The sequence below is a fragment of the Scophthalmus maximus genome, chromosome 7 (assembly GCF_022379125.1).
Source record: "Scophthalmus maximus strain ysfricsl-2021 chromosome 7, ASM2237912v1, whole genome shotgun sequence".
Lineage (NCBI taxonomy): Eukaryota > Metazoa > Chordata > Actinopteri > Pleuronectiformes > Scophthalmidae > Scophthalmus > Scophthalmus maximus.
Window position 1 is genome coordinate 7,753,249 of NC_061521.1, and position 20,751 is coordinate 7,773,999.

At 44.6% G+C, this 20,751-nt stretch overlaps 1 protein-coding gene across 14 annotated transcripts in view; it reads right to left on the reverse strand.

Annotated features, from left to right (window-relative positions):
• Positions 1-20,751, reverse strand: part of LOC118314679 (unconventional myosin-IXAa-like) — a 138,706-nt gene that overhangs the window by 95,929 nt on the left and 22,026 nt on the right. For 13 of the 14 annotated variants that reach the window (XM_047333550.1, XM_047333557.1, XM_047333549.1 and 10 more), the window contains exon 2: positions 9,078-10,047. In XM_047333550.1, the coding sequence (XP_047189506.1) occupies positions 9,078-9,980 (903 nt within the window). In that variant the 5' untranslated portion in view covers positions 9,981-10,047. Of the gene's footprint in view, positions 1-9,077; positions 10,048-20,005; positions 20,086-20,751 lie in introns of all 14 variants that reach the window. The other variant, XM_047333546.1, reaches the window with a different exon arrangement.

A 20,751-nucleotide genomic window follows, 5' to 3' on the forward strand; every position in this document is an offset into this window, starting at 1 on the left:
GCGCTTGACGAGAAACACGCGAGGGAGCCATCAAAACATTGTTCAAAGGCCGTGAAAATATTGGACATAGATGTGTAACAGACACAGATTAACAAGTGGAGTCTTAGCAAAAAGCCGAAATTCATTCGCCGGGCAGCAGAAATGCGAGAACAGAAAACTTGGCCACTGGAATCCGGTAGGGCCTTACGACCACGGAGCATTTGAGTGCACCGCGTGCAGCTGTCTGCAGGGATGAATACACACTGTTCTGAGAATGCTCCGGAGAAAGACGGCGTGAGGAGGAGATGGGGATAATCCGGCGAACAGATGTGGCGGGAGCGCATCGAACGAGCGCCCGTTGCCCAGAGGACACGCATTATAGGGATGGAAGCACTGACGGGAACACGGATGGGGCCCCGAGGTGGGCCGCATGGTTGGCCAACACACAGCCACGATGGCCAGCCAACGGACGAACCCTCTGAGGTGAAGACGGAGGCTATTGTTGAGCCACGTGCAATCAAAGGAAGAGAAAAGCCTGGCTTTGAAATAGCTCTGCAAATGCATTGCCCAAAATCCGTGTGCGGAGGAGGATGTATGAAAACACAAAAGTAGGATATTTTGCAGAGATACGGGGCTTTGCTCAACACGCCACGTGTGCTTTATTACTGAATCAAGAGGATGAGCTGCTCCCTCGGTCCACCAGCCAATGTTAAAACCCAAGCATCTGCAAATGATGAATGGAGGCTAATGTGGCCATCCTCTGAAAGAGGCACTCGCTCGTGCGCTTGGACCGCAGTGTTGAAGTGCCGTGTAATAAAAACAACAGCCTGGATGCTGGAGAGCTTTTGGACGTCTCATTGTGATTTAAAGAGCAAGGACACACACTCGGTTCTGAGTGAACGTCTCTGGTTGCTGACTGAGAACACGTTCTGACAGGCGCGCGCGCGCACACACACACACACACACACACACACACAGAGAGAGAGAGTGTCGCCCTCATTCAAGTGGGAATAAAGGCCGCTCCACCACAATACTCTCATGCCTTGTCCGAAGGTGCCGCAATATGCACTTCCTTTGCCAGACCGCAAGCCTTCGTCATGGGCATTACAGTTTTCAATTGGCCCGTCGGGTTCATTGGGTTCGCCCGCGGCAGCCGCGGTACAGTTAATGTACAGTAAGTGTGTCCGGGCTGCGTGGAAATGAAAGCTTTAGAGTGAGTGGCTGTCTCCAGTCGCAGGCTCTGCTGTGCCGGAATAAGGGGACCGAGCAGCATCTCAAGCCCTTACACACTTAACAATGCACAGGCCTTTGTACACACACTTTTAAAAACCAGGGGTCCGAGGCACTACCTGGAGCCATCTATCAGCCACAGCAGACAGGTCGTCTCCCTGAGGGCCTGGTTAAGAGCAGGGGGGGACATCTGGATGCGAACCATCTGGTGAAGGGGGGGTTCTGCAGCAGGCAGGCGGGTCTGCCGGCCACACCACCAGAACAAAGACAGGCTATAGTCCGGCCCCTCAATTCTGGCTGGCCCCTGACACAGCGCCACACAGCTGGGGACAGTCTTTAAAGCCTGACGGGGTCTTCGGGAGGATTCGACGCACTAATGGAACTACAGGTAGGTCTGAGGCAAGGACGCGCTGTGAACTATGACCAACAGTGGATCCTAGAATAGGGAAATAAATAAACGAATGAAGAAAAAATATATATTTTCAGGACATTTGAGATTATTCCAGGTCTCGCTGAACGTCAGCCAGGAAAACACTGCAGGCCAACTGCAGCCGACAAAGTCTTTCAAAACAACTGCAGCCAACGTGTCCGTCAGCAGCTGTGCGACCTTTCAAAACGTCCTTGAGCGAGACAAGACCCTCAGTCTACTGGATGTGCATGTATCCAACGTTTGGACGTAAATAATGTGCCGTTTCCAAATGCACGGGTACGAGATTTCTGGAAAATCCCCACCGTTCGTTTCAAATTTATGAGTCCGTGTGAAGGGCCGTCGACTTACACGAGAGACGAGGATGAGGTAAACGTGCCTCTCCTCCCCCGACTCATCCCTCCGCGATGGTCCATCTGCGTTCGCCTATTTTTCACGATCCAACGCAATGTCAATTATCTTCACATCTCTCTCATACAATCACATATAACCTGAAGAGAACACCATTTACAATAACTTAATTTACAACTCTGTCTTTCCTTAAATCGGATTAGGTGCATGATCACGATTAAATACACCAAAGGACAAGCTAATGTGCCGCAAACCTCACATGCAACAGCCGGAGGGCAATAATTAGCTGGATGTAATGAGCTAGCGCAGTATAACGGTCTCCCTGTCACTCATAACTGTTCGCAAAACACTGTGCAGGATTAGGAAAAGGCCAGACTTCACAAGCTGTTTGGGGTATCACACGTAGCATCGGAGGACAAGTGGAGTTACAAGTTCGCACGAAAACTGCAGTATGATTAGAAATGAACACTGTCAGTCTGATATTGAATAATGAAACCGTGAAATCATTGTCAAAATTTCCATTTCTGTGCATATTTACTAGTCCTCTGAAACTAGATAAGCTCTTATGTCAAGGCTGACGGCGCAAAACAAAAAGGGCATATGGGATCCGATGACGGCACACCAACGACCAGAAGCCACTCAGCGGCCGCAGGAGTCCTTCCCATCAGCGTGCCAGCTGTCTTCCCGTCTGCACGATGCCGCTGTACAGTCATATCTCTACTGTCACCTGGTTCTAATGGCTGCTCGAATTACACACACGGCCGCAGTTACTGGCCATCTGCGGTGCGTTATTAAAGACGAGAAACGATTCCAGCGGGCCGGCAGAGCGTACAGAGGACTGTCAGACCATACCGCCGACGATGATATAATGCTGATGGGCTGCCCGGCTGTATTTCTGAGAGTTGCCACAGCGCGGTCCAGTGGCTACAAATGCAGCACTGTTGCCAAAAAATGGTCACATGACTGATCCCCGCGGCCGCCGACATGTCCGATCAAGAGCCAAGGGTTGTCAATCAAGACAATACAGCTCTGTGTGTGCACTCCCAGTGAGTCAGGGAACTGCTTTACATGGGAAATGGAATGCACGCACGCACGCACGCACGCACGCACGCACGCACGCACGCACGCACGCACGCACGCACGCACGCACGCACGCACGCACGCACGCACGCACGCACGCACGCACGCACGCACGCACGCACGCACGCACGCACGCACGCACGCACGCACGCACGCACGCACGCACGCACGCACGCACGCACGCACGCACGCACGCACGCACGCACGCACGCACGCACACACACACACACACACACACACACACACACACACACACACACACACACACACACACACACACACACACACACACACACACACACACACACACACACACACACACACACACACACACACACACACACACACACACAGCTGTATCCTTGAAGAAGAGTAATGTCATTCACAGAGAGTTCCTGTCTCCACTGCCGCAGTTCGCCCTGACTAAAGGCGAACTGCGGCAGGTCAGTGTCACAAGATGACAGGGCGTGTACATGTAAATGTGTGTCTGGAAGTGTGTGTACGCACAAGGTTAAGAGATAACAGGAGGTAGAGTGTAGAGCTGAACGTAGATGATTAATCAATGCATCGATCAGTCCTTTCATCAGAAACTATAATAATTGTTAATTGTCATTTTCAAGGGGGAAAATACCAAACATGACGTCGGTTCCGCCCCTTAGTTTTGAGGATTTGCTGGTTTTCTTTGACTTATGTGATAGAAAATGAATATATTTGGATTTTGAATTATTACAGAACAAGTAATGCGAGGTCCTCTGATAGAATTGTGCAAAACATTTTTACATTTTGTGGTCTAAACACTGAATCAAATTAATCACAAGCAGAATAATTTATAATAAAGATTATAGGTTCTTGCAGCCCCAATTTAAAAAAGATAATTTGTACTGATATGTATAACAATGTATATAGAACTATAATATAATACAATGTATGTATAAATATGATATGATATTACAGCAACATTACACAGTGATACAGACTTTGGTGTACTGAACTGAATTGCAGTATTTTGCATTAGATCAGATGAAACTTGTTTGCTCATGCAAATCTAAAACCATAGCGACACTTGTCTTCCTCTGGTTTTAGTTACACTTTAATTGGAATCATTAGTTTGGGTAACATAATTTAGCAAGACAAATATGCTACTGAACTATCGACCAGCTCTAAATATGAGCATCTTTTCTGCATTTGAACTCGTTCACGTGGTTTCAGTGAACTGTTCAGATGCTTGTGTGCTGACTCACTGACTAAATCTAATCAGTGTACTGTAGCGAGAAGCAGCTGAGCATGTTGGTGCAGTATAGACATGAGTGAGATGAAACGCAGAGCGCATAAAAATGTATTCACAGACAGACAGAACATAACAATAAAGTATAAACCAGCAAATTGGAAACAACAATCGAAAGACTTTGGACAAAGATGGTTTCCAGCAGTGGGGAAATGGTAGCATAGATTTAATAAGGGTATCACATGTTGTATTCTTTGATAGTTTAATGGTTTAATTTTGCGCACAATTTTTTTTGGAACCGATTATTTTGCTGTTTGTTTGTCATATGCATGTTCTGCAATGAGCTTCTTTTGTGTACTATGTTGTGTGTAGGCAGTAAGAGTAAGAGTAAGAGTCCTCCACACTGGCTGACCTAATGACCTCTGCCTGCAGTGCTGTTGACCTTGCACCAAACAGTAACACAATTTGAAGTGCAGGGCTGACGCTGGATCCAACACAGACGCATGAACAAGAGGGAGGAGAAGTCCAGTGGGTGAACAAGTGGAAGGAAAGGAGGAGTGTGGCGTCACATTTTAGCAATTGCATCCAATTGCAAGCAACAAACTCGGGCAGTATCCAGCTTTTCCGTTTTATATTTAACTTCAAACTCACTAAAAGCCCGTCTTTCATTTCCCCAAAGGAAAAAAAGGAGCTTGCGCTGCCTGAAGGCATCAGAGTACACACTGTAGGGCCATTCAGTTCACATTTAAATTTTGTCAGTCAAATGTGGTGCGCACAAGACTTAAAATAACCAATTTTAATTATTCATAGAGGACAAGGTTTAAAATATATATATTTATATTTCACTCGCTTGCAGGTTCCCCTCCCTCCTCCATTCATCTAGTTGGCAGTAATCTTCTTAAGTGAATCCAAAAAGAATGACTTATCTGAGTCTACAGGCTTTTATACAAATGTCCTCAAATTAAAGCCCCACCACAGAGTCTCCTGCCAGTGAGACATACTGCAGCTCATCCCGAGAAAAATTTTACATTTTTACTCCAGACTTACAGTCAAAGTCTGGAGGCCGACAGATGATGATGATGGTCTTTTTAAGTAGTGTGCAAAGTAACTACATTTTTGACAATAATACCAACTAATACCACTTTCTAAATTGTCATTTCATGCATTGCAATCATAAAAATATCAATTACAGGCACTTTAAACGTAATCTCTTGTTTCCATGTGCACATGAATTAAAAACACGAGGCGTTAAATATATATAAATACATAAATACATAGTTCAAAATTACAAATTTGGGGTTTACAATCTGTACAGCTGATGTACAAAGATGTTTAAAGATTAGTAGAGTAATGTAATAGACTATAGAGATGTAATTGATTACATTTTTTCAGGTAACTTGCCCAACTCTGTACATGAGGTTAGATACGGTATCTGCATACAGGGAGACAAAAGGAACCTGACAGCTACTAATCATATTGAGGAACCTGCAAATTGGTCAGAATTTCGACGCTTCTTCCTCATCTAACATGCCTCACTGACCTCATATTTTAAGCCCGACTCTGCCTCAGGGTGAACATTCAAAAACGTCCGCAGAGCTTCAGCGCAGCAGCGGCAGGCATCTGACCGAGGGGGAGCGGTTCTGTAATTGGCATTACGACTTGTGGAAACCGAAAGAATTTCGACTGGTTCAGCTCGGAAGCCCAGCGCCTTGGCTGGCGGTAAACTTGAGAGTTGCTTCTCATAGAAACATGTCGGGCCCCCGGGGCATTCACAGCAGCACTGTTATAGGTCTGAATCCAGCTGTTGTTCATACGATGCAAACGGCGCATTAATCTGGACGTCATGTTCAGCTGTTTTGGGAGAGCTGAGAAAAACTACGGCACACAAGGAAATAGTTCACGTTCGATGTGGTTCAAAGCGTGTGGGCAGGTGGACGGTGGATACAGAGTGACAGAGCCCCCTCAAGTATGTTTCCTGGTGATTAGTCCATGCTAAAAAATAAACATATTTGGCATTTTATGCAATGTTTTCAACAAATATTGCAAAAACGTCTTCCTCGTTTAACACAAAACCAGGATGATCACAGTAACTGCTGTTAGATTCAAACTGTTATTAATTGGCCATGCTGAACATTTCTGCATGCTATGTTAGATTGTCTATAATCTGGGTACAATATTATCTGTATATTAAGCTTTGACGAAATGCTTAAGGATATTTCGAATCAACAACAACGATTTTTAGCTTCAGATTAATGCTATTACATCTGCAAAAGCCAGTGAAACATAATGTCACTGAACATCATCAGACATTTTAAACATACGGGCAATAGAGTCAGAATAATCAAGGTCTGGTAATACTGCTACTACTGCTACTAATATGACCGTAGACAAGGTGAGGGCGTAGGTTTGGCTTCAGAAGAGTGGGAACACAGCGATGTCAAGGGTTTTTCAATTAGGGGGAAAAATATATGACTTCTACATGAACTGTTGAAAAGGACTGTTATTTCTTCCCTGCATTTAATGGCTAAGCTTTTTGTCCAATTATCTACATAAATATTTTTGCAACTGGTCATTGCGGCTTCCATAAAAATTGGCAGTTTAAATCTCCATTATTAATGCACTAATCTTACTGAACTTGACTACACATTTTGTTTCACCCATTTAACTTGCCTTTTTATTCAGTATGCTTCTTTTTTGGGGGGCTTTTTTGCTGAGAGTTGGATGAGAAGTTTGACACAACTCTTATATTTGTCCTGGAGCCAGGAGATAATTAGCTCGGCTTGGTTTAGTTGAGCTTATTTCTTGTAGTCGTTGCCAGGCTGACAGTGGAGACTCCAGGGGGGGGGAAAAACAAATCAAAAATCTGTTATTTTTCAATTCTGCTCATGATATTATGCTTCCTGAATCTGCCGGATTATCAACAAGAATCACAAATAAAAGACGGACACAAAAAAACCAGACTGTAGCCACAAGAGCAATACACTGGTTGGCGAGTTACATTACGTCTGCCTTTGTTTGTTTTGTAGCATTTAAACTGTGCACGGTGTTTGTCACACACCTTGGTCAGACAGGTGATTGATGGGGGAAGTGATAAGATGGAACACAGTCATGCTCCCTCACACCACACACACACAGAGGCCGACGAACACTATCTGGTTCCTCAGAGAGTGATGTTCCTCTATCTGTGCCGTTATCAAAAACAAAAACCTTTTCAGCCTTCACAGCCGCCATCACCTCAGGCCTATCTGAGCTTCGACAGGTAGTGTTCAGGTGTTCGCTGTCAAATCATCACCTGCCAGAGAAGTGCAACTGTGGCCATGTGACAGGTTCAACCACAGCTATGTGGTAGAGCTACCAGACATTTTTTTTTGCACATGTAATGCATCCCTTGTTTGAAATCTTCATAGGGTTCTTTGAACGTATGGCGCTGTATAGAGCGGGAGTACACAAAATCTTTTTGTATGACATTTTGACCACAGTAAAGGTTTTTAACAAAGGTTAAAAACATTTTTTTTTCAATTTACATCGCTAAAGAGCAAGCAGCTGCAGTCACAGGTTTCCTCCCCAGATCAGCGAGGAGGTCTAAAAGGGTGATTCATGTTTTCCAGATGACAGACCATATATTCCAACTGTCCGTACAACGGCCTCATTTCACTGTACAGACCTCCACATGGGACCCACATGGTGTCAACATGCACAGCTGCGTGCTGACACGACATTCCCATACGTCCTGACAGGAAGCAGCGAGCCGCGGAACAAAATGGCAGCCAGAAAACAACAAAGTCCTCAGAGGCTCACAGACTTATCAGGCTGAAGAGAACATAGTGCACTTGACAGATCAGTTTAAACACACACGAAATTCCCAATGATTTTTCTTTAATCTATTATTGAATTATAATCCAGGGCGGATTAGGCAACATTCCATTAGGGTTTCCCCTCCCTTCAATGGAGATTTTGGGCACTACAGATGAGTCATATGTGGTAAATTCAGGTCTATATATAGGTTTCTCTGCACGCGGCGGCATTCCAGTTACAGAAGGACATTTTCTATAATCCATCTCATGCCTCGTCTCATAAACTGACATTCCACCATCAGAGAAATAACCTGCTTTCCTGTCCTCAGATTTCATCAGGCTTTTGATACTTTGTTGCTACAAAACAGGGTGTCTGATACACAACCTATGAATTATATTCATCTTGGTTTGAGCTTGCTTCAGTTTTAAATGCAGCTATGCCATAGTTGCTTAAATTTATCACAATACACGAGACACAGGACAATCTTTGTCTCGAGAAGAACTAAGTCTTAGGTGCCGAACACTTGTCTCAGACTGAACTCGTATTCAGGTTTTAAAGGGTTAAATATTGTCTCTTTTTCACCAGATGGTCCCAGGAAGTAAGTACGCTCAGGAAAAAAATCCGGAACTACTGTAAATCAGAAACTTTAAAGTTGCCCATCAATTAGGCTTTCCTGTTTGCCAAATAGAGGGGCAGGAATTATCGACCAGGAACGGAATTTCGACGAGTTGAAACTGCAGGTTAAGTTCCAGAGTTAATGAAAAGTTTTCTCGGAAGATTTCTACAGTCAGTAGACTGAACTGGGCTGGATTTAAACTCATTATAGACAATCAGGTGGAAGGCAACCAAAGAGCGAATAAATGGAACAACAACGAAAGGTTGAAAGACTTCAGGGTCCTCACCATGCAACATTCACCAAAGATTTGGAAGGTTTCTATCTGAATTTCAGAGATAAGGCTTTCCATACTGCAGGTGCTGTCAGCTTCTTACCTCTAATACAGGCCCGGCTCCCAGGATGATCTGCTCCACCCCACTGGCGAACCCCTTCTGGCTGAGTGCAGTCAGGTGATGAATGAGGAAGTTGGTGCTCTGGGTCTTCCCTGACCCACTTTCACCAGAAATGACTATGCACTGGTTCTTTCTTCGCTGCAGCATGGCATGATACGCCACATCCGCCACAGCGTAAATGTGGGGCTCCAGCTTCCCCAGTGCGTGGTTGTCGTACAATTTGACATATTTAGGATTGTAGATGGGCAGAAACTGGAACGGGTTAATCACGATAAGAATACTCCCAATGTACGTGTAGATCTTCTCCTGGCGGAAACGTGCACGGAGGCTTTCCAAAATGGCGCGCTCTGTTAGCTCTGGGAGAGCGCAAAGGTCAGACGGAGGATTGCTCCCTGCGGGCTGGGGTAGGAAACCCCGTTCTACCATGCGCCGACGCTCCTCCGTCACCCGCAACCACATTTGCAAGCTGCCCCCATAGTGAATGGATCCATCTAGGTTCTTCTCCCGCAGGAGGAAGCGGTAGTCCTCGCCGCTGCCCAGGCCGCTGCGATTCTCCAGCGCAGTTCGCGGCCATAACATCATCCGCTGGACGGGGCAGTCGCCAGGGTTCAGGATCCACTCCTCCCCACCAAACTCCTTCACCTCGGCCAACACGTAGCATTTGGTACGCTCCAGGTGCAACCGCTCAATGAGGCACTCGATGGCTTCAGCAGCTGTGGTGTTCTTGCGGGCGCCGACAGGGCAATAGATGGTGCCCTCAGCCAGGGCGCCCGGGTAGACGCGGAGGGTGAATTCCTGGTCCTCCAGGCGCCGCCGCATGCTGCCACTGGCGGTGGCCATGTTGGCGCTGCTGGCGTAGCTGCAGCCGCCATCTTGTAAGCTCATGGTGGCGCAGCAGGTCCCATCAGCACACCGCTCTCTGGGCCCGGAGGACTGACTCAGGACATCCCAACTGGACAGTGACAGAAATGGAGAGAGAGTACAGAGTATTAAAAACATGGTGCCAAATCAACAGAAAATCAAAGGTTCAAAGGAAAAATTAGTAGTTTGAGAGATCACTCCATGTCATCAAAGCGCCTGGCATTTCCAGTACATTGAGTTTCAACGGGGTCAGTAGAGTCGTAGCAATTTCATCTGTCCCATGACAGAGCGGGCCGACTCAATTGGCCTTTTTGTGTCGGATCGTAAATGGAACAACTACCGGAATCGCCACAAAAGAAGAGCATGAGACAGGGTCAGAGGGACACAAGTGATAGCTATTGAAAACAATGAGGAACAGTAGCTGCTTCATGAATTGAAAGGCTACTGGCCACAGCTTATCAGAGCCACATACCCTGTGTGTGCGAGTGTGTGTGTGCGCACTCATGTGATAATCCAAAGACTCCAGCCGTGTGCCAAGATTAACAGCTGCCACATCCCACACAAAAGTGGCTGTAATGAGAGTACAATGGTGTAATTCAGCACTTCCCTGTTGATAGTGGACACAGAACTCAATTTTCCATTTCTTCAATCTCCCCCCTCCCCCCCCCCCCCCCCCCCCCCCCACACACACACACACACACAAGCATGCACACCCACACACCCACACACACTCACACACAGTCCAATTTGTCCACAGACTTCAAAGCTTCAAATGTGACGTGGAAAAGAATGCTAAATATGTCGATGATTACAATGCAAAAACACGAACCATGAGATATATCTATAGCTACAGTGCTTATAGCTTATACCATGATAACAATGTAAATTGGTGAATCATATTCAAATGATAGTATGATCAACTACTGCCTACCCTGGCCAGAATGCAATATAACTAAACTGGGTAAAGTTGTTTAGATGAGACAACGTTCGCAGCAGTAAAAGCTTCCAATACAAATCATCAAGTAAAAATCTGCAAGTAGTTGTTATCTCATTTTGGAATAGAATACTGCAAATATCAAATGTTATTAGTTCTTTAAATGCCAAAACAGTTGTTTGAAATAACTGATGTCAAAACTATGTATATATTCTCCCAGATATCCCAGAAGGTATACTGGTATATATACAGTATGGAGTAACGTTTGTATAATTGCTATGTTTGTTTCGGGCATCACTGACAGTGTTTTCTATTCAATTTATCTGGTGACGGGAGTAGTATTAGGAACTTGGCACTGACTTTTGCATGGTCTGCTGTTTGTGTTAAGGCGATAGTAGCGTATTCGACTCTAGTTATAAATACAGAAAATGTAATTTGATTTGCGTTTTGATTTGCTGGACACCAGTCTGCATGAAAATACAAAATTCCAATACCAGACAATGACCAACAGTGAATTTTGCACACAGATGAATCAATATCACTATGTGTAAAACCACAAGAGGAGAGGATGAGAATCTACAGAAGACCAACATTTTAAAAACAGAAACTAAAAACTAAGGAAAAACTGATCTCTCCCAGTCGCCCTTTCACATTTCCAATCAGTGATTTGTCTTTTCTGAGTCACTGCTTCTCATCATGTCTTCTTGGTTTTTTTTATTCTTTCGACTGGTTTTCTACCAGGCTTCATCTGTCTCATGGCGCATCTGTCTCTTTCTTACTGTTCCCTGAGTATTCATTGCCAACACAAACATAGACAAACATCACATCATTAAATTTCGACTATTTCCTTCTTACTCTCCCGGTTCAGATCTCAATTCAAATTTTTTTCTACTTGGCAGATAACAGTGTGCCATAATGCAAATAGAAAGAATAAAGGCTCCTTCAGCAAACACACATCTACAATATTTCCAACAAAACGCAACCACTATTGTTCTTCGAATCCCGAGTCTCTCTGATTTTTTCTGGATAACCCCTCGGCTAAGTGCATGTGCTGGACAGATACAGTAGGGGACGGGAGAGCAGGGAGAGGACGAGGCAGCCGGTTGTCCTTTCGGCGCCCCAGACAGACCCTCCTCTCCCTCCTGCTGTCTGGACTGATCCTGACGACCTACATCAGTCTGCAGGCGCACACCACCGCCAGACAGAGCCGGCGAGCGAGAGGGAGAGAGAGAGAGAGGGGCAAGGGACAGCTGTGGGTATCTGCGAGAAACAAAGAGGCGAACTGTGCAAGATGAAAGACGGAGCTGGGGCAGAGAAGACAGAGCGGAGGAACAGACAGAGATGAGAGGGAGTGTACGCCAGACTCGAAAGCGCCCCGCCCTCCGCCACGGATGCAGTCGCTCGCTGGGACACTAATGAGCTGCTCAAACGGGCAAGCGGTCAGAGTTTCACGTCCATTATGCAGAAATGTAAATGCGACCAGTTTTCATGGTCCGTTCTCGCTGTCTGGTGGTTTCGTTTTGGCTGGAAAGAAGAAAAATGGAAAACAAATGACAAAAAGACCGTTCCGACGACTCAACACCGCAGAATTATTAAAAATCTTATCAGAGGAGTGTGAGATATAATAAACGATGGATTGACCGACGAACGAACAACTAAACAAAATGAAAAATTTAATTTGAATTCGGTTTGAATCTTGAAACAATGTGAATTAGCGTTTTTTTTGCTAAGACTCCCTATCCACGTGAAAACAATTGGAACAACGTGCATCACAGCCAACAGCCTCTCACAGCAGAGTTACAGTGCAGGGATCATCAGGGTAAAGATCAAAAAATACAAACCACCAACTGTTCAGCCAAACAGTATCTCGACCGTGACCTCCAGTGTTGTGTTGGCAACACATTGGCTTCAGACACACAGATTTCATATTTTCCTGATTTTGAGTGAAGGTAAACACAATTAAAAACGCAAGCGCTTCTTGAAATGTTAATAGAACTCCACTGCTGCACGACCCCTGACCATGTGCCCACACATTTCCGCCGCAGGCCTTTTCAGTTTTGATATGGAAATCCAGCTGCGGCAGCCTTCTATTCAGCTCTCTGGTTTGCTTCGTCTCGTTTCTCTGCAGCAGGCCGTTCTCGGCTGTCGGTCCCGTTCAGCGAGTCATTAAGATGGAAACTATAGTGACTTACGACAGCGGTCGACATGTCCTCGTGTCACTGCTCAGACGTTAGCCGCTGGGGGGGCGGAGGACAAACTACTGTCACGATGAGAAGGAGTGACAGACACAGATACGGTCTCAGAAGGAGTGTGAGGAAGTACCAAACGGTTATTGTTCCTATGTTTCACCACACTCGACCAGATACGAGCTAAAGCACAGAACAATAAGGAGATATATATACAGTTGGCTACAGTATGTATTCTCAAATAAAACCCTAAACAAGGGGATAGGTGTCAGGATAAAGATGAAGAAAGAGAAGGTAAATAAAAAATAAAATTCACAGTCGGCCTATAAGCAAATCAGTTCCACTATGATTGTTCCCGTCTTCTTATCACTGATTGATAGACAACCAGCAGTTTTTCTAAACAGATAAACAGATGAATCTATTTTAGAAAGAACCGGAAGTGGTGAGTAGATCTGCACTTATTGAAATCTTACCAGCATAAAAAAGGCATTACAGTACAGGTTACTCTGAAACACAAATGCTCTCTGGGAAATAGAATTCAAAAACACCACAGATGTTACCAAAATAAAAAGGATATTGCGGATTACAAGTTTAAAGGCGAGCATGGCAAGTCAAATCCCTACTTCGGGTAATGACGTCCCCCACCCCCCCAAATAGATATACAGCTACTATAATTCTTCCTTGGCTGCATTGTTGCCTAGAAAGCTGTAACCCCGAGTTGGACTGACACCACCCTTCTCATCTGAGAGGAGCAAGAAAATCCCTGGACAACAAATCTCCAGAGCAGTTTGGAGAAAATGATCCTCTTTGGCCGCAGAGAGTTTATGAAGCAGCATGAGGGGCAGCATCAGGAGGTGCTGGGAGCTGTGTCGAAGCCTCCGGGCGATCAGGGGTGGGGACTGATGGATAGTCCTCAGGGGTCAAAGTTCAGAGTGAGGAGCCAAGGTTACATTCCAGCTGAGTCTCTGACAAATCGCATGAGGTGGAGCTATGAAGCTGGCCTAATTTCTTTTTTCCTTTTTCTGGGGAAGATGAAAAACAAAAAAGTCTGGCATTTCCTCAAACAGCTGCATGGAGTGAAGCCACTCAGGAAGGAACCGGACGGCTCAGAGACACGTCGAGCACAGCGGATGGATGTGACCTCATTACTGCATGTTCAGCATTACCGCAAAAACGCGATAGCTGACGGGAGTTTCAACGATGACGAATGAACCCGTGCAGTGATGAAAGCCGGGCGCATAGATAGAGGACGAGAGGAGACGATAGGAAGAACGACCAAGAGGCGGCGATGAGGCGGATGTCTGTCACCTTCTGCATGAAATATGACCAATGTTAGTCTTTACTGTCTTCCGACTCAGACTGAACATTATGGACGATAACAGTCTTTGGAAATACTGGTAAAAAGAAGCTGTAAACATTTCTACTGAGCAGAAGTTTGGATTTTTGGTTTTCATAGCAAAATAATACAAGAAGAATAAAATATTACAAAATTTGTTTCAGTTCAGTCTAAGTATGGAACTGTTGAAAAATAAGAATCAAGAATGTTATGAGTCTGACCAATCTCAACCGTAAAGTCTTGGATATTTGACTTTAGGATAAATGAAAGAACTTCCAAAGAAAAGACTCAATGATCGACATAATGGTAAGAACACACGTTGAGTTCCACTTCTGATTTCTGAGAAACGAGGGTAAGGGTTAGGTTGCTGTGAATTTCTACACAACTGGCCAAATTTTGCTTTGCTGACTGGACAACTTATTGTGTTTTACCTAATCTGCATTGAGTGATGACGCTGCTACATGTGCATACTTCATATTTTACTGTTCATTTCATTCTTTCATATGTCCAAGATGAAAAAAAGAGTTAAAGAAATAAAAGTCATTACTTCACAGCCTCATGATCAATGCCTCCTCTTTGTTTTCTGTTGGTTTATAAATTGTGTTACCAAGTTCTCAGGATAACACAATACTGACTCTTTTTTGTTGTTCCTGAGTTTAGTTCCAATGGCTCAGTGGTTAATTGCTGGAAATCTTTGATTTGATATTGAACGGAAAGATTTTAGATTTAAATTGGACTTCCTCCCACAGTCCAAAGACACACAGGTACAGTAGGTGTGAAAGGTTGTTTGCGACCGGTGACCTGTCCAGGTGGACCCCTGCCTCAAAGGATAATCGCTACGGACGGATGGATGTTTTCTCTTCCACGGACCCGTGTGAAGAGCTAGGTATGTTTCTCATCTTTCACTGCTGCTACACCTTTGGCACGGAACTGGAATAAAAGCTGATATTTTACTGCGGCAAACACGCAGTAAATTACTGTGCTTCTAAAAAAGAAAAAAGAAAAATGCATTCGAGGAGACAGGGAGCTTTTACGATCATACAAAAGCACAGAGCCTGGGACGGGAAAGACATCCAGGATATTAAACACAGACGAGGAGCTCAGCTGGTCTTGCAGGTCTTTTCGGAGTCTGGCTGGTAAACAGTCACACCCCCTCCTCTCCCACAGTCGGTTCTCACCAGTACAAGAGCAATAAACACCAAACCTCAGCATTCCTCGACACACACACGCACGCACGCACGCACGCACGCACGCACGCACGCACACACACACACACACACACACACACACACACACACACACACACACACACACACACACACACGTTCACGTGACTTGACCCGAATCTTACAACACAGGTGGGGTGCGTTCTCTTCTTCACCCTAAATAGGAGGCTTGTACTGTACTTTCATCAAACTAAGGGTTATTACGAGTGGAATAGAACGACTAGGTTAAACTACAGCTTGTTTGTTTGGTTTACAGTTTGAACATCAAATCTTTCTCTCTCTCCAGACCCACTCTCACCCCTGATCACTCATCAGGAAAAGGTCATTTCAGGATGACGAGCGTATCTCAACTCTCTGTAGGCTCACTCCCCATCGCTGGCCGCTCATTTACATCGGACAAACACGTCCCGTCATCCTCCCGTGAATTGAAAATGAAAGAAAGATCTATGATAGAGCTAGTTTCATCAGAGCCTGTTAGTCATTTCCGACCCAGTTTTCATCTGGGTTTTTGTTTCAGTTTTTTTCAACCGGTTTGGCTTAAATAACCAAAACAGAGACTCCAATCACTTCAAATCTCGCTACGGTTCCCTTTCTTTTTTTTTCATTCTGCAAAAGTTTTTACATTTTGAAGGTCAGAAATTGATACCTGCTAATACAAAGTTGTGTCCCACATCATCTGATGCGAGATTTGAACCTGCAACCCAGCAAAATAAAGATCCGAGCCCCCTTGATGTATCTCCAGAGTCCAGATATATAAATCTACATGTATAGCTCACTGAATGGAAACGTGCAAACACAGTTACTGCGGGATTTATAAAAAGTGTGGCCTGATCATATACAAACAAATGGGCGTGGTGTTGTGGTGGGGATATCAAAGGGTAAATTCCAAAGTGAGTCGGTTTAAAGCACATTGAGCCTTTAAGGTCGAGCTGCTGCAGCGTTTACTTAAAAAGGGGTTCAATTACACTGCGACGTTCACAGGGAGGAGACGGAAAGAGAATGAAAGAATACAAAGCTCACTACTCACTGGAAAAATTCCGGGCAGTTTTTTTGTTTTGTAACTAATTATCTTTCATAGTTCGTTTACCATCGCATGACAAAATTGCCCCGCGTTGAAAGCGCTCAAGCCGATTGCTGAGATTCGCTGCACACCGAATCCAATAATTATGCACCAGGGCACAAAACAACGCATGAGAGGAGCTTATGAGCCAGAATTAAGAACGAAAAGCACCCTGCACATGACTCCTGATCAATAATGTGACAGGCATTATTGACAGCAGATACAGACAGAATCTAAAAATTAATTAGAATCTATGAACATATTTTTATTATTTCTGTGACATTAGAAGTGTGAATTGCTACTTATCATCATCTAGAGGAGCTCAGGTCTCACAAGTTCACTTCATGTGTTAATGTTAGGCGGAGAGCGCAATTTTCCCTGGAAAGTTAACGGTTAAAATCAAATAGTAAGTAAATAAAAAATAAATGACGCTCAGTGTGTGTGTGTGTGTGTGTGTGTGTGTGTGTGTGTTTGTGAATTCCTGAATTCCAGCAGGCCAGCAGAGCTCACAGGAACTGAGCCCACACAGACACAAACATCTGCCAGAAAAATCCGTCAGAGAAACTTGCGTACACAGAGACAGACAGAGTGCCGAGTCATTCAGTGCAGCTCTCTGAGGCGTGCGTGCGCGCGCGCGTGTGTGCTAATACGAAAAGGGGAAAAAATGCATGCACATAGTTGCTCAAAAAAACACTCAGTGCAGTCAGATTATTATTTTTATAAATGTTCCCATCGTGCTCTGGACCTCAGATTGGACCAGACGCTGCAACACTTTCCCTCATGAATAAATAAAACATTTCACGTTAAGAAAAAAAGAAGACAGAGAAGACGCAGTAAATTTATACAAAATTTCACACTGTAGAGTCATCAGAAAATGAATATGATGACTTCTTCACTGCAATGCTGCTTGAATCCTCCTGTTTTCCCTATTTTGCGTCTTTTCCCTTGTTCGACCCGATTAAACGAGGAGCAATAAGAAGACAAAGGAGACGGGGATGGAGAAGATGATGAGAGGAAAAGGAAGAGAGCAAAGGAAATGAAAGAGGAGAGGATTTCTCTGTGTGTGTGTGTGTGTGTGTGTGTGTGTGTGTGTGTGTGTGTGTGTGTGTGTGTGTGTGTGTGTGTGTGTGCGTGCGTGCGTGCGGTGCCAGGAGAAAAGTGCGTGTCGAGATGATGTCACCCCCCAACCTCTGCGTTTTAGAGGATGGAGAAGTGGTTCTGCGACTGCGTCATGTTTTTAACACACACACACACACACACACACTAAGAGAGCATCACTGTCACGGCTGGGAGCTGTATTGATTAGTAGACCCCCTCCTCACTATACAATCAGACAACCTCTGAGCATCTGTTGCCATGGTAACATGCCGATTGGGGTTAATTTCTGTGGTATGTAAATCGCGTGCTCTCAAAGTGATATTATTTGGTTTTATTACAATATCTTGAGTAGAAGGTGTTAAAGGGAAATAAGGGTTTGCTTTTTGTGTTATCCCTTTGATGTGAACAAATCACTGGGACTGATCTTCATCATTGGGTTTTTCTATTTCAAAAATCTTTCTCTTCCGTCTCTTAATAATAATAATGATAATAATAATAATAAACTTCTTCTTTCCCTCTCACTTATTTTTTTTAGCTATATAACCAACTTTAGATCTTCAGTGTTTTTACAAAATATCAAAAGCAAAATATCGACACAAAAGATGAATGTGTTACTCAGCAACATTTCATCAGACCAATTTAACCTAATAATTTGCTCATATTTTCTCCAAATGAACCACTTCGTTTCTTTCTAGACCCTCAACCATTAGTCAAGCAATTAATTCATTTTTCTTATTTTATTTTCCATGTTTTTGTGCTTTATTGTGATTGTGTTGATGATGAAATGTTATTTTGAGCATAGGCAAACAGTATCTATAAAATAAATATATTAATAATCAATTCATTCATTAAGCCTTATATCATCATGTGAATATGAGTAAACTGAAATAACTAAAGAGAGAGTTTTATCTGGCTCTATGCTTGCTCTCTGTCATGATGCAGCTAACAAACCCCCAGGAGAGAGCAGATAACTCTGTAAGTGATGAGCAGCGAGTCGTTATTGATCCGAGCCTGCGAGCGGAGAGAAGATGTCGACCTCCCTGCAGGGCGGTGGGGTGTGTCCTGCTGCAGGCCTTTTTTGCCTGATGTTTAGTCTGACCGACAGAAACGGTGCCCGGGACAGACAAGACGGCCTGCTCCTGTCTGGGTGGTTTGCTTCCACGTTCACTGTGTTATATTCCGTGTGACCGCTCAAGCATCATGTGTCTGTTTCTGATAAAACATTTGCGGATGACGCCATTCTAGAAAAGGTTCCTGGTTAGAATCAGCACAATGATGTGATTATTATGGGGGGTTTTTTACCTGCCTCGAAGAGACATTGTGATTCAAAGTCAGTCTTTCAGACAGTCCAGCACAGTCGGACCAATGATCTCATTTTGATGCATTGAGGAATAATGATTTCTTATATATGGTGAGATCAGAGTGAGAAAAAATGTTGCTGCACCAGGCATGTGGTTCACGAAGGTTGAACTAAACCAATCATGGGTGTGCTTGGTGGGTAACATGCTATGGACCAATCAGAGTGCAGTCTCCCGTTTAAAAGCCAGGTTTGCCTGCACCTCATTGGCTTTGTTGTTGTGAGGGCGGATTTGCCGGAGAGTAAGAGAGAACGCTTTCTCTGCAAAGAGAAAGCTTTCCCCTTCGCACACAAACCGATTATCTGTGTGTAACAAGCAAAATGTTCTTCATAATGTGCCCTTAAAATAACAGGGAAACACTACGTCAATGCATTTGCTTTCCACTGCCTGACAATAGCAAAACGCCAACAATTCACCACAGCGGACTACCAATGTCTGTACAAAATGTAGAGATATTTCCATCCGGATCGAAGTTGTGGACTGATTGTCCCAGTCATTCCTAAAGCCATCCCGCTAGTGTGGCTGAAATAACCATCATGTCTGCTGGACCAAGAACGTAACCACAACTGTGGTTATGTAAAAGCATGTCCTTAAATAATCCGATCAAAAACAAGAATGAAACATGTATTTTTTTCAAAAGGAAAGTTTAAAAAAAAACAGGAGCTTAAAAACTAAGCTTTCATATCAAAAGCTCCTGTCCTGTAGAATAAAAGTAAATGTGAGTCTGAGCCGAGGACGAGCTCGGCATTCGATTCCTCTCCCACACAACCTGGGTGAGGCCAACAGAAACACCCCCGAGTGTGTTTGCATTAAAGGCAGCTCTGCAGCAGAACAAGAGAGGATCTACCCACAGCTTTGGCTCCCGAGGTAACAGTCAGCTGAACGCTATCCGGTGGAGTTACTGCTGAGGTACTACTGGACGCCGCTGGAACTGTGGAAAATGAAAGAGTAGAACTTAATGAGGTGAGCGGGAACAACAGACGAGCTTCAAAAAACACACACAAGAGCAAAAACCCGCGTCTGAAATGTCAACGGGCCGACCACAGACGTACCGTACCATCAGCTGGGCCTGCGACCACTGCACTGCCCAATATTAACAGTCCTACTTTTCCAAACAATGCTACAGAAACCCATCTAGCTCACCAGGGTCACCGTGTCACTAATGGCTCCATCATCCTCATTGATCCTCCGGTTTCCACCTCGGTTTCCCGCCGGGGCCCCGGCGCCTCTGTGCTGGGATTTGTGTCTGTTGGACGCCGATCAATAGCGGCCTCTCTGTTCCATTCATTAGACGTCCACATTTTTTCATTTTTCAAATAATCAATGCTCCCATCGACTCCGATGTTTGTGTCCAACTGCGGAGCTCTGGTTGTCAAGTGGACGAGGCAGGTTAGGCTAAATACGTCATTATCATAAACATCGATGTGGGGACAATGGGAGGAATTAAGTAAGATCAAAACAGCAGCTGTTTCCGGACATACAGTACAACAGAACTGAGTTAACACTGCATTACTCACTGAGCTGCGCTGTGCCTAAATGGTCTCGAGATGTAAAATGTCAGGACCGATTAAATGGCTACAAAGGATGCAATTCCTTT